Source organism: Hakea prostrata, chromosome 2 (assembly GCF_041222555.1).
Source record: "Hakea prostrata isolate BN-2017 chromosome 2, UWA_Hpros_2, whole genome shotgun sequence".
NCBI classification, from domain to species: domain Eukaryota; kingdom Viridiplantae; phylum Streptophyta; class Magnoliopsida; order Proteales; family Proteaceae; genus Hakea; species Hakea prostrata.
The window spans coordinates 72115983-72131111 of NC_142601.1; the positions used below are offsets into that span (position 1 = coordinate 72115983).

At 35.0% G+C, this 15129-nt stretch overlaps 1 protein-coding gene across 1 annotated transcript; it reads left to right on the top strand.

Annotated features, from left to right (window-relative positions):
- Positions 1-8372: 8372 nt before the first annotated feature.
- On the top strand, positions 8373-10504 carry LOC149026262 (LOB domain-containing protein 4-like). Its single transcript, XM_089143282.1, has 2 exons — positions 8373-8798; positions 9922-10504. The coding sequence occupies exons 1-2, from the start codon at positions 8622-8624 to the stop codon at positions 10240-10242; spliced, it is 498 nt and encodes a 165-aa protein (XP_088999408.1). The 5' UTR covers positions 8373-8621; the 3' UTR covers positions 10243-10504.
- The last annotated feature ends 4625 nt before the right edge of the window (positions 10505-15129 follow it).

A 15129-nucleotide genomic window follows, 5' to 3' on the forward strand; every position in this document is an offset into this window, starting at 1 on the left:
AAATAAAATCCATAATAGCTTTGTATTAATTGTTTAAGTTCAAAAAAAAATGAAACCCTCGACAATAAGATAAGTTTAGAAGATTTACTTATGTAAGCAAGCAAATGTTATCATTTTATAAGGTTCTTTAAGGGTTAAAAAAAAGGGAGAAAATAAAATAGTTGATTTGTAAGAAAATTTTGTCCAAATCACTTTCATTATCACATAATGGGGCACGAGTGGGCCTTAAATTTTTGCTTAACTATCAAGGCACCACCCAATGAGAGCTACTTCTTCACTTAAGCCAATAAAATCCATTAATTTGTGTTTTTAGTTCTCTTTCTTAGTCATCTACATCTTATCACTTGGTGTTTTATTTTTCTCTATGATCTCTGAGAGGTTTTTATGTCGCTCTCATCACATGAGATTCTGCTTTTGTGTATGTCAAGCTCTAGGCAAGATCTTGCATGGTGGAGACAAAACCCCAGCTGAACCACTCAGAATGCATTGCCTTTGTAACTTAGTATCGAGGAGGGAAAGACTTGAGATGACATCTCTCTAACGTTTTACCTTTGCTATAAGTTATAATTATGAAATAATAATCATAGTTTTGCCGGTGACTAAGGTGTCCAGGACAATTTGCCATACCTCGACTAATCTTCACAGGAGAATTTTTATGTCCTGGGGAGAGGTTTCGGTCTAAGGAGATTCGAACTCAATGCCCCAGATACCATTTAACCCCTAACGCTTTCACGGAATAGATGGCCGGCTAGTGATGAAAATCTTTTTTAGATCATAATGAATTACCGACCTCCTAATCATCTCTAATCCTTTCTAGCGAGAGACTATAGGGACATAAGATTAACTTTTTCGACAACAAAATACATTTTTAAGTCCTCTTAGAAGGAGCCATACAAACCATACTAGATGGGTGGCTTTCAAAATCTCAGGTAGATTATGTTGTTCTCCCTGGCTGGGAGGTAAATTGTGATCTCCTTTTACTTATAAAATTAATTAGTGATATAATTAACCAAGTGGAGTGTCTATGTGGTTATAAATGGGCCTTGTTGAGGAACAAAAGGCATAAATTATAGAGGGCCCACTAGGTTTGAAATTTTTAGTTTATCTTAGCGTGGGTCACATACATACTCTTCTTTTGAAATAAAACCGTTTGGAAGCTCTTTTCTTTTCTTTTCTTTGCTTTGCTTCACTTCACTTGGCTTTCTTCTGTTACCAACCGAACTCTTGGAAGGAGGTTAGCTTTATTTCCAACGGTCGGAAAAGCAGTTTATGAGGTTGACTATCCAACGGCGGTAAAGAAGCCGTACGCGGAGACAAGACTATATCCTTGCCGTTGCTTTTTCTCTTGTCTTTTCACCGAAAACACCGATTTCTTATGCAGAGTAGCTGATTCTGGATATTTCATTTATAGGGTGGGCTCCACTATCTTGTACATGGGTCGAGTCTAGCTAGGTTTTAACCCAAAACAAATTTATGTTCATTTCATCTATAAACATTAATAAAAATAATTCAAATATAAGACTCTCAATGGGTCTCACTTTTACCTTATAATTTTATCTGTCAGTTTTGATAGATAGAGGATCTGAACTCGTAAGATCAAAGGGTCTCGAGTCTAAACATCTATTCTTTCACATTTTTTCTCTTTTGGGCCTATAAGTTTGATTATGCTTGGAACCAACGCTACTTCGAGCGATTGACTGTTCAAATGTAAACAATAAATTAAAGAGCAAATTGCACTGACACCCCAAAATGGAAGCTTTAAAGCACTGACACCCCACTTTATTTTTAAAAAACACAAACACCCCAATTCAATAAACACACTAGTACATTCAGTTAGTGAAACTGTTAAACCACTATTCTTATTTTTTTAATTTCAAAAATACCCTTACTAAAATCGAGAGAAAAAAAAATCCATCGTTCTTCAACCGATCAGAAATTCTGGCTTCATCGTTCTTCAACCGATCGGTCTTTCGTATGTATCCTTCCCCTAATGGCTTCATCGTTCTTCAACCAACACTCGATGATTGGTTAAGCATCTTCTGGAGCCATGTATTCCGGCGTGTCGGTGGTGTATTTAAGCTTGAAACCCTTTTCGGCGTCAGCGACGACACCAACTCCGGAGCCTAAGATGTATGGAGAATCGTCGTACCACCTTCGATTTAGACCGGAATCTTTCGCCGGTGATACGTATTGCCCACCAACGTTGAGCCTGAACATGGTCTGGAAACTGGAATCTCCTAGATCAATGCTCTGGTCTAAGAAAACCATCATCGCCGACATGAACAAGTCCGGCATCTCAATCACTTCGATCCCATTGATGAAAGCATAAGATCCATTATGCAGCGGGGAAGGAAAGAAAGTGATGTTTAAACGCCCATTTGTGGAAGCACTCAAGGAAAATTCTCTCAAAATGTAAGCTGCGTCAGGGGCTTGGGCCGTAATGGAAGCGCTGAAATTATTGAGTAGTGTGATTCCATTAGCGATTACACCAAAATATGCATCAGAGATGTTGGGTGCTGTAAGAGGTTGGGTAGAAATGGAGTCTGATCCAGTGGTGACGATTTGAAGAAACCTTAAAGATGTAAGTGGATTTTGATGTGAAGATTCTTGCGTTCATGTAAGGGAGAATTTCTGATCGGTTGAAGAACGACGAATTTTTTTCCCCTCAGATAGTAAGGGTATTTTTAGAATTAAAAAATAATAATAGTGAGTTAACAGTTTCACTAACAAAATGGACTAGAATGTTTATTGAATTGGGATGTCTGTGTTTTTAAACATAAAGTGGGGTGTCAAGTGTTTTAAAGCCTCCATTTTGGGGTGCCAGTGCAATTTGCTCTAAATTAAATATTTTAGATTTGATCTATATTCAAAAATTCATCTAAAACAGACGACTATTCAAATAAGTGCAATTACCAAGCAATTTACTCTAAGTTTCTAGCCCCAAAAGATCCATAACTTATATCTAAATTAAAATTTACCATTTTTACATGTATCTTCTATCAATCCAATCCAAACCGGTATGCCTGTTACAAAAACAAACCTCATAATATTTCCTTACCTAAAATGAGTGTTTTCTCATTCCTTAATTTTATTTTTATTTTTATTTTGCAAAATTCTTCTTTGGAATCTATAAGTCTATAACACCCCAACCTCGAATCCTGTGTAAAAAGAACCCAGCAAATGATGTTCTAAGTCAAATTTCCTTTCAACCAAACCCTCAAAACTAACTACTAATCATACTGATAATCAGGTTTGTAAGTCAAAAGGAAAATTTCCTTCTTCATAATCATTGCACCAAACAACCCTAGCCCCATAAGTCTTCAGTTCACCGTGATTTCTTTTTTTTTTCTTTCTTTTTTTCGTCTTTTGGGTACATGTGCTAAGTATATATGGAGAATGGGTACATTATATAGAATTTGGATGGTCTACCTAATGGTTGTTGACTACGAATTATAGAGGAGTTTATAAGGTTAGAGTGATTGATCTTTTTAATATTTTATTATTTTTAACTTGTAGGTTTTACATAATTTATTATCATAAGGCCGTAGGAGCACAGAGTACTCCCTATTAGGGGAGATGATCCAGACTATTATATGGACAATCTGTGAGAATCAATCAAACTATGACATATTCATTAAGAAATATTGATCTTACCAGTTGAATAACAAACAAACGTCTAAGAATTCTTAATTTTTGGGAATCAAAATTTAAAAGAAAAAAAAAACGAAAAATTACATTATTAGCTGTTTTTAGGTTTTCTCTTATAAAAAATAATCAATCAATGTTTTACTTAATAAAACTAGCTAAAATTAAGTTTGGGTTTATAAAACTAACAACAATAGTGATTTTTCATCCATTTGGACATTTTAATCTCTAAAACTAACCACATCGAAGAGGAAAATTCACTAATTTTTCATACCCTTTGGATATTTTTACTCCTATATTTATATGGTTAATTTTTTTTTTTTTTCCGATACAAAGACAGGGCTAAACAACCCAAAAGAACAAACAGAAAACTTAACTTAAACAAGACTCTCTATCCACCATGAGAATTCTTTCTAACTCAGCTGGAGGATCTAGGAAGAAAGCCCATAGGTCTAAGGGACAAAGTTGCACCCTTATATGGTCAATTTTAAGGATTGAAAATTCACTAATCTTGATAGTTTTACAAATGTAAACTCAGTTTTAGCTAGTTTAATTAAGTGAAACATCGGGTTGTTACTTCTGTAAAGATAAACCTAAAAGCAAGGTTTAAAGTATCAAGTATCGTATCGGTCAGGTGATTTTAAGATGCGTATCATCCTGTATCGAGTATTGTATCGTTCTGATTAATGTATTTTAGTATAATTTAATAGAAAGACGTATCGAGATGTATCGTATCGGTTGGGTCAAATATAGATACGTATTGACTAGTATCGTATAGTATCGGAGAACACTTTAAATCTTGCCTAGAAATAGATAATCACTATATTTTCCTAAAATATAATAGAGCGGAATTTCCAAAACCTGCCGACTGTATGTCTCCTGCACGGACGCACCACAAAATCGACCAACAACTCTCTCATGGCTGTTTTTACCAAAAAAAAAAAAAAAAAAAAAAAACTCTCATGGCTGTTTATTAAAAACCAGTGGCGGTTGACCGTTTTAAAACTTTACCTGAACGATCAACCGACACTTCCACGTGTCATTATATATTTTCACTTTATTTATCAGCTTTTACTTTTTTTGGCCTTTCTAAATTAGCCGCAACTGTTTGTCAATTTAGATCATGGCTCGGCTCTGACTCGGAACAGTTTCGGACACTGTCTAAGATAAGAAAATTCGGGAATATCCAATTATAGTTCGCAACGTGTACGTTGCTGGTAAGGGTCATCAAGCCATCATCATCCCAGAGGCACGTGCTCAAATAGTTATAGATATCTTACAACAAGGTCACGAGTCATAAGTGACGACATCAAATGTCATTTCATGTCATTGGAGGGTTAGTGAAATAGTTGTTAACCAAACTTCTCAATGGAGATGTTGTGAATTCAACCTTTACTGTCGGCATATGTAATATCCTCATCCCCAATTTCTCTAAATATAAAGCGTCATTGTTATTAAAAAATAAAAAAATCATCGTAATTACTGAAATATCATATTTGTCATCTGTAAATCAAGTTTGAATCCTTCATCGGTCACGTAGGGAATCGATACTTCCCTTATATTCTTTCACCATGTTATACAGGTAGGTTTACGAAGGTCTCACCTCTAGTTCATTTGTTCAAGAGGTAGTCTACTACCCGTATTGTAGAATGGAAAATATGAGTGAAATGCAAATTAATCTCTGTCGTGACAAGTAAAAAATTCAAACCCTGTGTAGTTACCAGATTGTTCTTTGTTACAAACCTAATCAGTATTAAGAACTGGAAATTTCATATTATCCGCTGAAGATTAGTTGAGATGTGTGTAAGCTGGTCTATTCTTCGCAAACTTGCAGGGCAGAATAGATACCATTCCAAGTGTGTAACCTAGCCTTTGGCATACAAGAGAAAAGAGGACAAAAAAGAGAGGATAAGAGTAATGGTTGACAAAGAAAGATGCACCATCATGGAAAGAACCCATTATACCTATCATGTCGAAGAGCACATGTCCTTGTATAAGACTCTAGGTGCTTCGGAAAGAGACACAACAGGAGAGAACTTCATGTATAGACAACTAACAACTTAACTTAATGATGGAAAAGACTGGATAAGCAGTGCCCATCATGTTCATAGACCACAAACAACCTACATTGACAAAGAGACAAAGAGACAAAGAGAGCAAGAGAGAGAGAGAAAGAGAGAGGGAAATTTCACAAGGAAGATGCTTTATGATGAAAGACCCCATTTGCTTCCCATCATATTGAGAGTACAACACACATAAAATCAGTAGTTGATCCATGATTATGTTGGTTTAGCCCTCTAAAAGCAATAATGGTTTTGATTCAATTACTAATACACCAAAGGTCCTATGTTATGTGAATGTTTTGATAAGCACGATATATTACAAATCCTATGGTGCGAACGTGTACATTCTCAGAGTTTGAATTTTCTATCTGTCAAGATAGAGTTCTGTGTTTCCTTCACATTTGTTACAGTAAGAGTATGAAAATTAACATTTTCAACGAGGATGTTTTGGTAAGTTAATAGCTATTAGTTATTCACTTAGTTGGTCATTATTGATTAATCTATTAATACTTTTTATTAAACAAAATTAAGAATTATATTAATAAAATAACCAAGATGCTCTTAGTCTTCCAGAGATCTCTCCAAGGTATCTCTCCAACTTTGCAAACAAGTGGATATCCTCAACTTTGCCATCTTATTCTAGAGGTTCTTTCAAAGACACTCATATAAAAGGGTTTGGGTGGGGTGTGTGGGGAGGATTAGAGAGAAGTTATAGGTTGGATGTCATAATCAAATCAATTTATTTCTTCTTTAATAAAGAGAAGAACAGTATTGAAATTCCAGGGCGACAAGGCGCAATATGAAGAAGGTATCATCATCTATGTTTCCCTTTAGATTTTACTTTTTTAGCACTTGTAAATATGCCTTCTAATTTTCAGGAACTCTTTTCACTTGCAATGGCCTCTCATTTTTGGTCATATCTCCTTCTTTGCTAATGCAATTTAGGTTAGATATAGATGCATAATCACAAACAAAAAAGTAACACAAGTAAAATATACACAAGGAATTTAACGTGGTTCTATAAAAATTTGCCTACGTCCACCAAAGAGAAAAAAGATTTCACTATTTCTAAGAAACCTCACATTACTCTCACACCCACAATGTGATATCCTTTGCTTACACCCAATTCTTATCATCGGGATAGACCAATCCCCTACAGGGATTAATTCTCATAAGTTATCCTATAAAGATTATTTATAGTAAAATTTAAAACCCTAATCCTAATATAATTACAATTTTAACCCAGTATTAGTAATTGACCCAAACCATGTTTCAATTATAAATATAATCCAATTATAATTATATAGACCCACAGAATACAAGACACCAAAATCCAACAACTTTTGTCTTAATTTTTTAGATTATCTTATTTCCACTATAAATTAATATACGTATGGGGAAAACTTAAGCTCTACGGGAAGAATGTATTCTTCATACTAGACATTGTAGAGAGGCAAATGAATTCAGTCTTTCCATGGGGTTGAGGTTTGTGCTTTCTTACACATCTCCACCGTATATTAAGACTGAGGCTCATCTCTAAGTTATGATAAGATGAATCAAAGGTGGAATGAGTCAAAATTCCCTACCATAATGGGTAAAGGTCAGTGTTTCGTTCATATTTCACTACCACACATTAGAAATGAAGCCCATTAGAAGGCCCACGTCTAGTTTTTTCTTGTCAAAATTCAAAGGTAAACTTCCCTTCTAATGTATAATGAAGAAGTGTGAAGAAAACACAAACTTTTATCCTAACAGATAGAATATTCTAATTTAAGTGAAATTTTTAGTAAGATTCCCTCTTAATATATGATGAAAAGATATAAGCAGAACACAAACCTCTATCCATCAGAGGATTTGAATTCCCCAAGTGACCACATGTGCCTAAATAACTCAAAGTTCAATCACCCTAGATGCCTAGGATCTAGGTGTGTTGTATTTATAAGTCACATCAAAAAATTGTGATTAAATTAAAAAAAAATTAATGTAACTTATAAATGGATTTCAATTCTTTGATGTAATACTATATCATATGTCACACATCTAAAAAAATAGATAAATACTATAACATATGTCTCTGTTTTTGTCAGAAGTGAAGTAGATATCAGTCTCACAAAGACCACGCTAGTAAAGAGGAAAAAAAAAACACAAATAAGTCTCATTGCCCACATGTACATCTTGAAACCAGACCTCACGTGAAGTGTGACCCAGCCCTCACAGTCAATAGAGAATCCCACATGAGTGAGATAAGAAAGTTAAAATTTTCCTCCCAAGCCTGTTCAAGATTAGCCAAACTAACTCGACTTGAGCCAAGAAAAAGCTTAAAAGCCAAGGACGAGAGAAAACAAAAGGACATCAATGCATCATTACCCTTGAAAATTTTATTAAGAAAACAGATAAATTTCGTATCAAAATTTGCTGAAAAATAGAAAAGAAAAATATATATATAATAATTAATAATAAAAACGGCTGGGACAAGAGATCTCGTCAACAGAGATGGGCTTGTCGAGCAAAATCTAATGGATCCTGCTTTTATGTGGGACCCACCTAAAGATCCTCTTCTCCCCCTTCCCTCTCCTCAAAAATGCTTATATAGGACCAATCCCTCCCCTTCCCTCCCACCCCCCCTCCTCACCTTTTCCCTATCCATCCATTTTTCCTGCTTCACATTCTCTACAGCTCTCTCTCTCTCTCTTTCTCTCTCTCTCTAGTATCTTGTAGTGTGAACTTTTTCTTGTTTCTTTCTTCCTTCTCTCTTCTACTGCTTTCAATTCTTTCTTCTTGTTCTCGTACTTCCACTACTACAAACTAATCTACAACTGCAATTCTGTCTCTTAAAGGAACACTATACAGCACTGGTAGGGTAAGGTGTCCTAAATAAAGGACCGTGAAGGGTACCCACCCTTTTGGGACAAGATGAAGGATGCCGGCAGGAAACAAGGGGCAGCTTCACCCTGTGCTGCCTGCAAGCTTCTTAGAAGACGGTGCGCCCAGGATTGTGTCTTTGCCCCTTACTTCCCTGCTGATGAGCCCCAGAAGTTTGCTAATGTCCATAAGGTGTTTGGTGCTAGTAATGTCAACAAGATGTTACAGGTTCAACTTCATCTCTCTCTCTCTCTCTCTCTCTCTCTCTCTCTACACTTCTTTGACCGATTGTTTCTTGTTTCTGATGATGGGTCTTTCAGATGTTGCTCATTTGAAATTTCAATAAATGCAGGGTTCTCACTCTGTCTGACTTTGTGGTTAGGGGCAATTGTCTATTTAATGAGAGTGTTTCTTTGTCTTCTAGGAATTTTCAGGTTATGGGGTATGTTCTCAATAAAGGGTACAGTGATGGACCTGATGATTACCTAGTGGCTATAGGAAATAGGGGGGTATCTGTGTGAATTTGAGTTTAACTAAGGACCATTCCTGCAGATTATATATTGTCTCTTGCAGTAGCTGTTGCTGTGTGATTCTATAGTGAGCAAGAAACTAGTTGCTGTTCCTGACCATTTGGTCAAGAGGAAGGGCAGTTTTGCTTTTCTAACAACACAATTAATCAAACACTTTTCCTTTTTCTTAGATTCACTGCCATAGCATCAAAGTTTTCAATTTAACCTCCATGGTGCTTCAAAGTTTTCCACAGTAAACCTCTTCTTACACTCTATATATGGATGTCTTAGCAGATTAAAAGTGTGTGATGTATCCCTCTGTTTTGATCATAGTTGAAGGAATCTCTTAGGGTTCTAGGATGGTTTATTTTCAACCATGATACTTGATTTGTTTTCAAGGAATATTTAAAAATGATTTGATTCTTGTCACAAAAATGACTTGTTTTCTACTTTTCCTTTATTCCAGCCCCCTCAGCAAGAAAACAAGAGAGAATTGTTTAACCTTTTATGTGAATTTTCAAGAGAGAGTGTTAATAGGTCTTTTGAATTGTTTCTTTAGAAATGGGACCTTACTGATAGCGACTATTCCAAAAATAAGTCCAATACCATGTAGCTGACACAAAAGTTAAGAGTTTCTACTGTATATTAAACATTTGTTTTCAAGTATAGAGACGTTAGAAAAATCAAACATTAGTGATGCAATCAATGACACAAATATTACGTAGCATGTATTTCACTCTCTCACTCTAATTTATTTTAGTGTTTTAATGATAAAACTGAAGGTACTTGTTCATATCCATTGTTGTTGATCATGACACAGATTGGTTTGTGATACTTGGCAGGAATTACCACTACACCAACGCGGCGATGCTGTGAGTAGCATGGTTTATGAAGCTAATGCGAGAGTGAGAGACCCCGTTTATGGTTGTGTGGGTGCCATTTCATCACTGCAACAACAGATTGACCTTCTTCAGACCCAATTGGCACTAGCACAGGCCGAGGTAGTTCATATGAGAATGCGTCAAACAGCATCTACATCAAACCATGGTGGTCATTCGAGTGATAGTACCTCGCCATCATCCAAGCTAACTAGCACCAAGTCTTTCTTTGGTTTAGATATGGTAGATCAAGCCAATTTAGGGGAGTCCTTGTGGTCATGCTAGTTTATGAAGCATGCATGCCTTCCTTATATAATTGTGGGCTTTTTTTTTTCTTTTTTTGAGCTTGCCTCCTATTACTTGAATTATACTCTCCCTCCTCTAGCATCCCTAGTTCTAATAGACATCCTTAGAGTACATTTCCTTGTAACACAGTGGTCCATATATATGATGATCCACCTCACATGGTTCGGAAAGACTGTTTATCATTAACTATATTGTAAATACATATTCAACTTATGGATTTGAGGTGCTAAATTAATGCTATTATGAGTGAAAAGATTGATGTTAGCTAGTTTCACTTTCATGGTTTTCTGATATTTTTTGCCACTGCTTGCTTTCTGAAACAAGAAACACAAATAAATACAAGAAGAACAGTAGTTGATGAATGAGAAAGCCCTGAACATGGTAGAAAAAGGGGATGAACTTAACAACATATCTAAGAAACAAAAATGGAAAGAGAACTTAAAGTTGATACCGCAGCCTATCTCTAGGAAATATATCCTAAAATGGAATTCTAGTTCCATTCATATGAATAATTGAGTTGGGTAGGTTAACCTATTATCTAGATAGGATTAAAAGAGCCATTAACACTAACTTCAATTATTTCCATTTGGATGCTAAGTACAAAATTGATGAGTCCATTTCTGAATATTCACTGTCCAGAGTTGTCACATTGACCGATATTCCTATAGAATAAATAAAGTTGTTGATCTTGTCAATGCAGGATTGATAGAGTGGTAAGATTCATATTTTTCAGTAAAGAGGTCGTGGGTTCGACCCTTGCAGATGACCCCCGAGAATTATAGTTGAGGTGCGCATAAGCTGGCCAGAAAATCTTATACATGAATATTTCTTCCCCTGTAGTCATTGGACTGATTTATCACGCATGAAGCAGCGAAGGGAACAACCCACTAACATGACATCAATACGGTATGTTAAGTCTTTGGTAGGTTAGCTAACCCTCGCATAAGTAATCAATTATATATATAAATGGTTTTCTTAGAGCCAGAATTAAATTAATGATATGATCTTCTGGTGAATTACCTACAAGTAATTTTTTGCAATTCCTTCTCTTCTCTCTCTTGATGAATTTCATATTATTTCCCACGGTGATTTCTGTTTGAAAAATTATGGATTTAGGACAATTTTGTTCAAGATAGCAGCGAGTTATAATGTCTCATGGTATTGCTTCAGTTTGCGTGTTTAATGAATAGGATCATCTATCCAACGGCCAAAATTGAAACCCATTTAAGTGCAACAGGTGGTTGAGATTGAAATTTCAACAATGTACCGATCTCGACCGTTGTTGGACGGCAAATGCGTAGGACTGAAGCAAAGTCCCTCACACCATGGTCTATGCGTCGACATGGGTGCAACCTAGACGGCCTCATAAAAGTCCTCGAGTCCCCAAAACGAAAACCCTTCGGCTTACTTTCCTCACTTTTATTCAACACCATTACCTATACTATCCAAGAGGATGGATGAAGCTTGACAGCTCCTAAAAGAAATGGCTCGCAAGGGCATAATTGTTAACATTGTTATTTATAATTCATGGTTTTCTGATATTTTTTGCCAAAAAAAAAAAAAAAAACTTAATGTGGTATCAGAGCAAAGTTTGGTAAATGATCGCCGAAAGTGTATGAAGATCTAGAAATGAGAGGATATGTGACAAGAGAACATGAAAAATTTAGACGTAATGATCAAATGTATAATTCTGAATTTAAAATAGTGAATTTTTTTTTCTCTTATTTTTTTTGTACTTTGTTAAATCAGATTGGTGGAAATAAAAAAAAGATGGTTTTAATGATATAGTTTTAGATCATTGAAAAAAAAAAAAGACTTAACATGGTATCAGAGCGAGACTTTAAATGGTGTCTTGAGAACATGAAAGGTTTCAACGTAATTAAGTCCTTTTTGTTTGTTCTTTATTGAGGTGGTGGAACTGTGCTGATGATTGAGGATGAAATCCTGTTGGTTACTGGTGGACTTAAATTACTGGTTAATTTGGGGATGAAATTTTATATTATCCTATACCAAACAGTAATATTTTTTACCTAATTTAGAGAATAAACTTATCTCTCAGAGAATATTCTAATCTTAGAAGAAACATATGTACCTTATACCCATAAAGAAACTAAAATATGAACTTTTAACCATCCTATGAATATGAATAGAATATGTCAGGACTCGAGAGTAGTTCATCTTAGCTAGGATTCTATATGCTTGTTTGTGGAAAAATGGAACATGGATGGATGTGAAGGTTGAAGACATGTAAAAAGTACTGAATAAAGTCGTTAGCAAAAGCCTTTTTTTCTTCATTTTGCTTTCATAACTGTAATTGGAATTGATGTTGTAGAAAATAATTTTCCATAGTAATCCTCTTCTTACACTGTATGTATGGTTAGCAGATCAAAAGTGTGTGATGTATGCTCTGTTTTGAGCATAGTTGAATGAATATCTTGGGATTCTAGGATGGATTTATTTTCTACTTGGGTACTTGATCTCTTTGTAGGGAATAAATAAAAGCAAACAGGAAATGATTCTTATCACAAAAATTACCTGGTTTCTACTTTCCCACCATTGCTGCTTCTTTAACAAGAAAACAATGTTTAACCTTTTATGTGATTTTCAAGAGAGAAGTGTTCATGGGTCATTTGAATTCTTTCTCTAGAAATGAAAACCTATTGAGACTAACTGGTCAGAAAAGAAAAAAATAAGGGTTCCAAGCTTTCTTTTTGGTGAGGGGTTTTATTTTTAACCAGGAATTTCATTCATGTTATTTCTGATGGTGATTTCTCATTGCAAAGGATTATGGATTTGTAATGCTTCATGCTGCCCACGCAGCTCACACCATGGCCCATGGGTCGATAAGGCTGCATTCTGGACGGCCCATAATAAGTACCCAATTTGAAATTAACAACTTGCCCCAACAGAATAATATTTGCGAAGGACAACCACAAAATGATTACAATTTCTCACTCATCTTAAGAAGGAAAAGGAATTGTATTTTTGTGGATAAGGACAACCACAAAATGATTACAATTTCTCACTCATCTTAAGAAGGAAAAGGAATTGTATTTTTGTGGATAGAGCTACCTAAACAAGCATTACATCGTCATGATTTTGTTTATTGTATTTTTAATTTTTTTTTCTTAACATTCAAACGTATCCATAAAAATAAACAGATCAGATGGTGGTAATATCATATCTACGTTCTATTATATTTGGACAGATAATATTCTATTGGTTTTTGGACAAATTTTGTTGCAGTAGGAGGATAATCATGATTATTTTTTTAAGTAGACTCTTCTACATTGGCATAAATAAAAATTGAATATACGTTTTCAACTATTTATAAACATCTTTACCATTTTGTTTTTTAGGCTAGGTTTGAAATTTAACAACTTTGATAGTTATTTTAGTAGAAACCTTAGAAAAATAGTCATATATCTCAAGTAAAAATTAAAAAATAAAATTTAAATATTTAAATAATAATTTAATCGGACTAATAATAATCGATAAGAACATGGTATACTATAGGGGTGTCAATTTTCAACCCAAACCGTTAAAGCCGGACCGAACCGGCCTGTTATAGCCCGAACCGATTGTTAATGGGCCGTAATTGGGCTGAGCATCCTCAACCCGAACGGTTTCAGGCTGGCCCGGCCCGGCCCCCGCTCCCAGGCGGCGTCCACCGTTAGTCTTTTACATAAATAAAATTAAAATATTAAATGTAATTAATTTTTTTTGGGTATTGTTCAAATGTAATTAATGATCCATGAATTTCGGTGTTTGAGACGTTGAAACTTGAGTTTGAGTAGTTGAGAGTTGAGTGTTAACACGTTTAAGGTTTAAGTTTTTAAATTTCAAATTTCATTTAGTTTTATTATTTTAAAATTTAAAAGTCTTAATTGATAACTCTTAAGTCTTAATCTTAATCGTTAACTTTTTAATTTTTAAATTTCATTTAGTTTTATTATTTTAAAATTTTAAAATCTTAATTGATAACTCTTAACTCTTAATCTTAATCGTTAACGCTGTTTCCCGTTTACACATGATAAAAAAATCTAAATTCTTTATATTTTTTACGGTGGAGGGTGGTTTGGATCAAGCTAATGCCATCACTTATCGTTGAATCTACTTGAAGTCTTCATCCTCTATCTTTTGTAGTTTTGTGTGTGAGAAACTAGGATTTGGAGTTGAGGAAAAAATAAAAATAAATTTCAATATTGATTTTTAATTTAGTTCAAATCGTTAGTCAAACCGAATCTAAACCATTAGGCCAAACCGTTAGTCAACCCGAACCCAAACCGCACCAAACCAAAACCGCACCGAAACCGTTATCTTTTAAATGGGCTGGTTTGGGCTGGGGGTTTTTCAGCCCGAAACCGTTAGGCCCGGCCCGAAACCGCTCCAAACCGCACCATTGACACCCCTAACTATACTATATTTACATCATAATAGTAATCGAACATTTCAAATACCACTAAATGGATGCAGTGCTTTGCATCACTTTTTAGAATGTCAAATTAAGGACAAATTATCACTTTTATGACCGAATTGCCCTTACTCTTTTTTCAAATTTGAATTTTTGACATACACCCTGACCCCACTCCCATTCTACTAGTAACACCTTTGGTCTAAAATTAAAAATATACCCTAGAATTCAAATAAAATTTGAATGTGACCAAGTCTTTAAATGATTCAAATACCACTTATTTTAAACTTTATTTTCAAAGTTGAACCTTAAATAGAGATGGGTGAAGAGATTTTTCTGTTCACCCATCTTCAACATTTGTTGAGTTGAGCACACCAGAGATGGGACCTCACTAGAACTCTGGAAGTCACCCACCACCTCCATTGGATTGAGATCTCTTTGACCTCCCAAGA

What these genes read in the sequence shown, in the direction of transcription:
- LOC149026262 (XM_089143282.1), top strand. Translation starts at nt 8,622, where the DNA reads ATGAAGGATGCCGGCAGGAAACAAGGGGCAGCTTCACCCTGTGCTGCC. An exon ending in ATGTCAACAAGATGTTACAG is followed by an intron (nt 8,799 to 9,921) that starts GTTCAACTTCAT and finishes GATACTTGGCAG; the next exon opens with GAATTACCACTACACCAACG.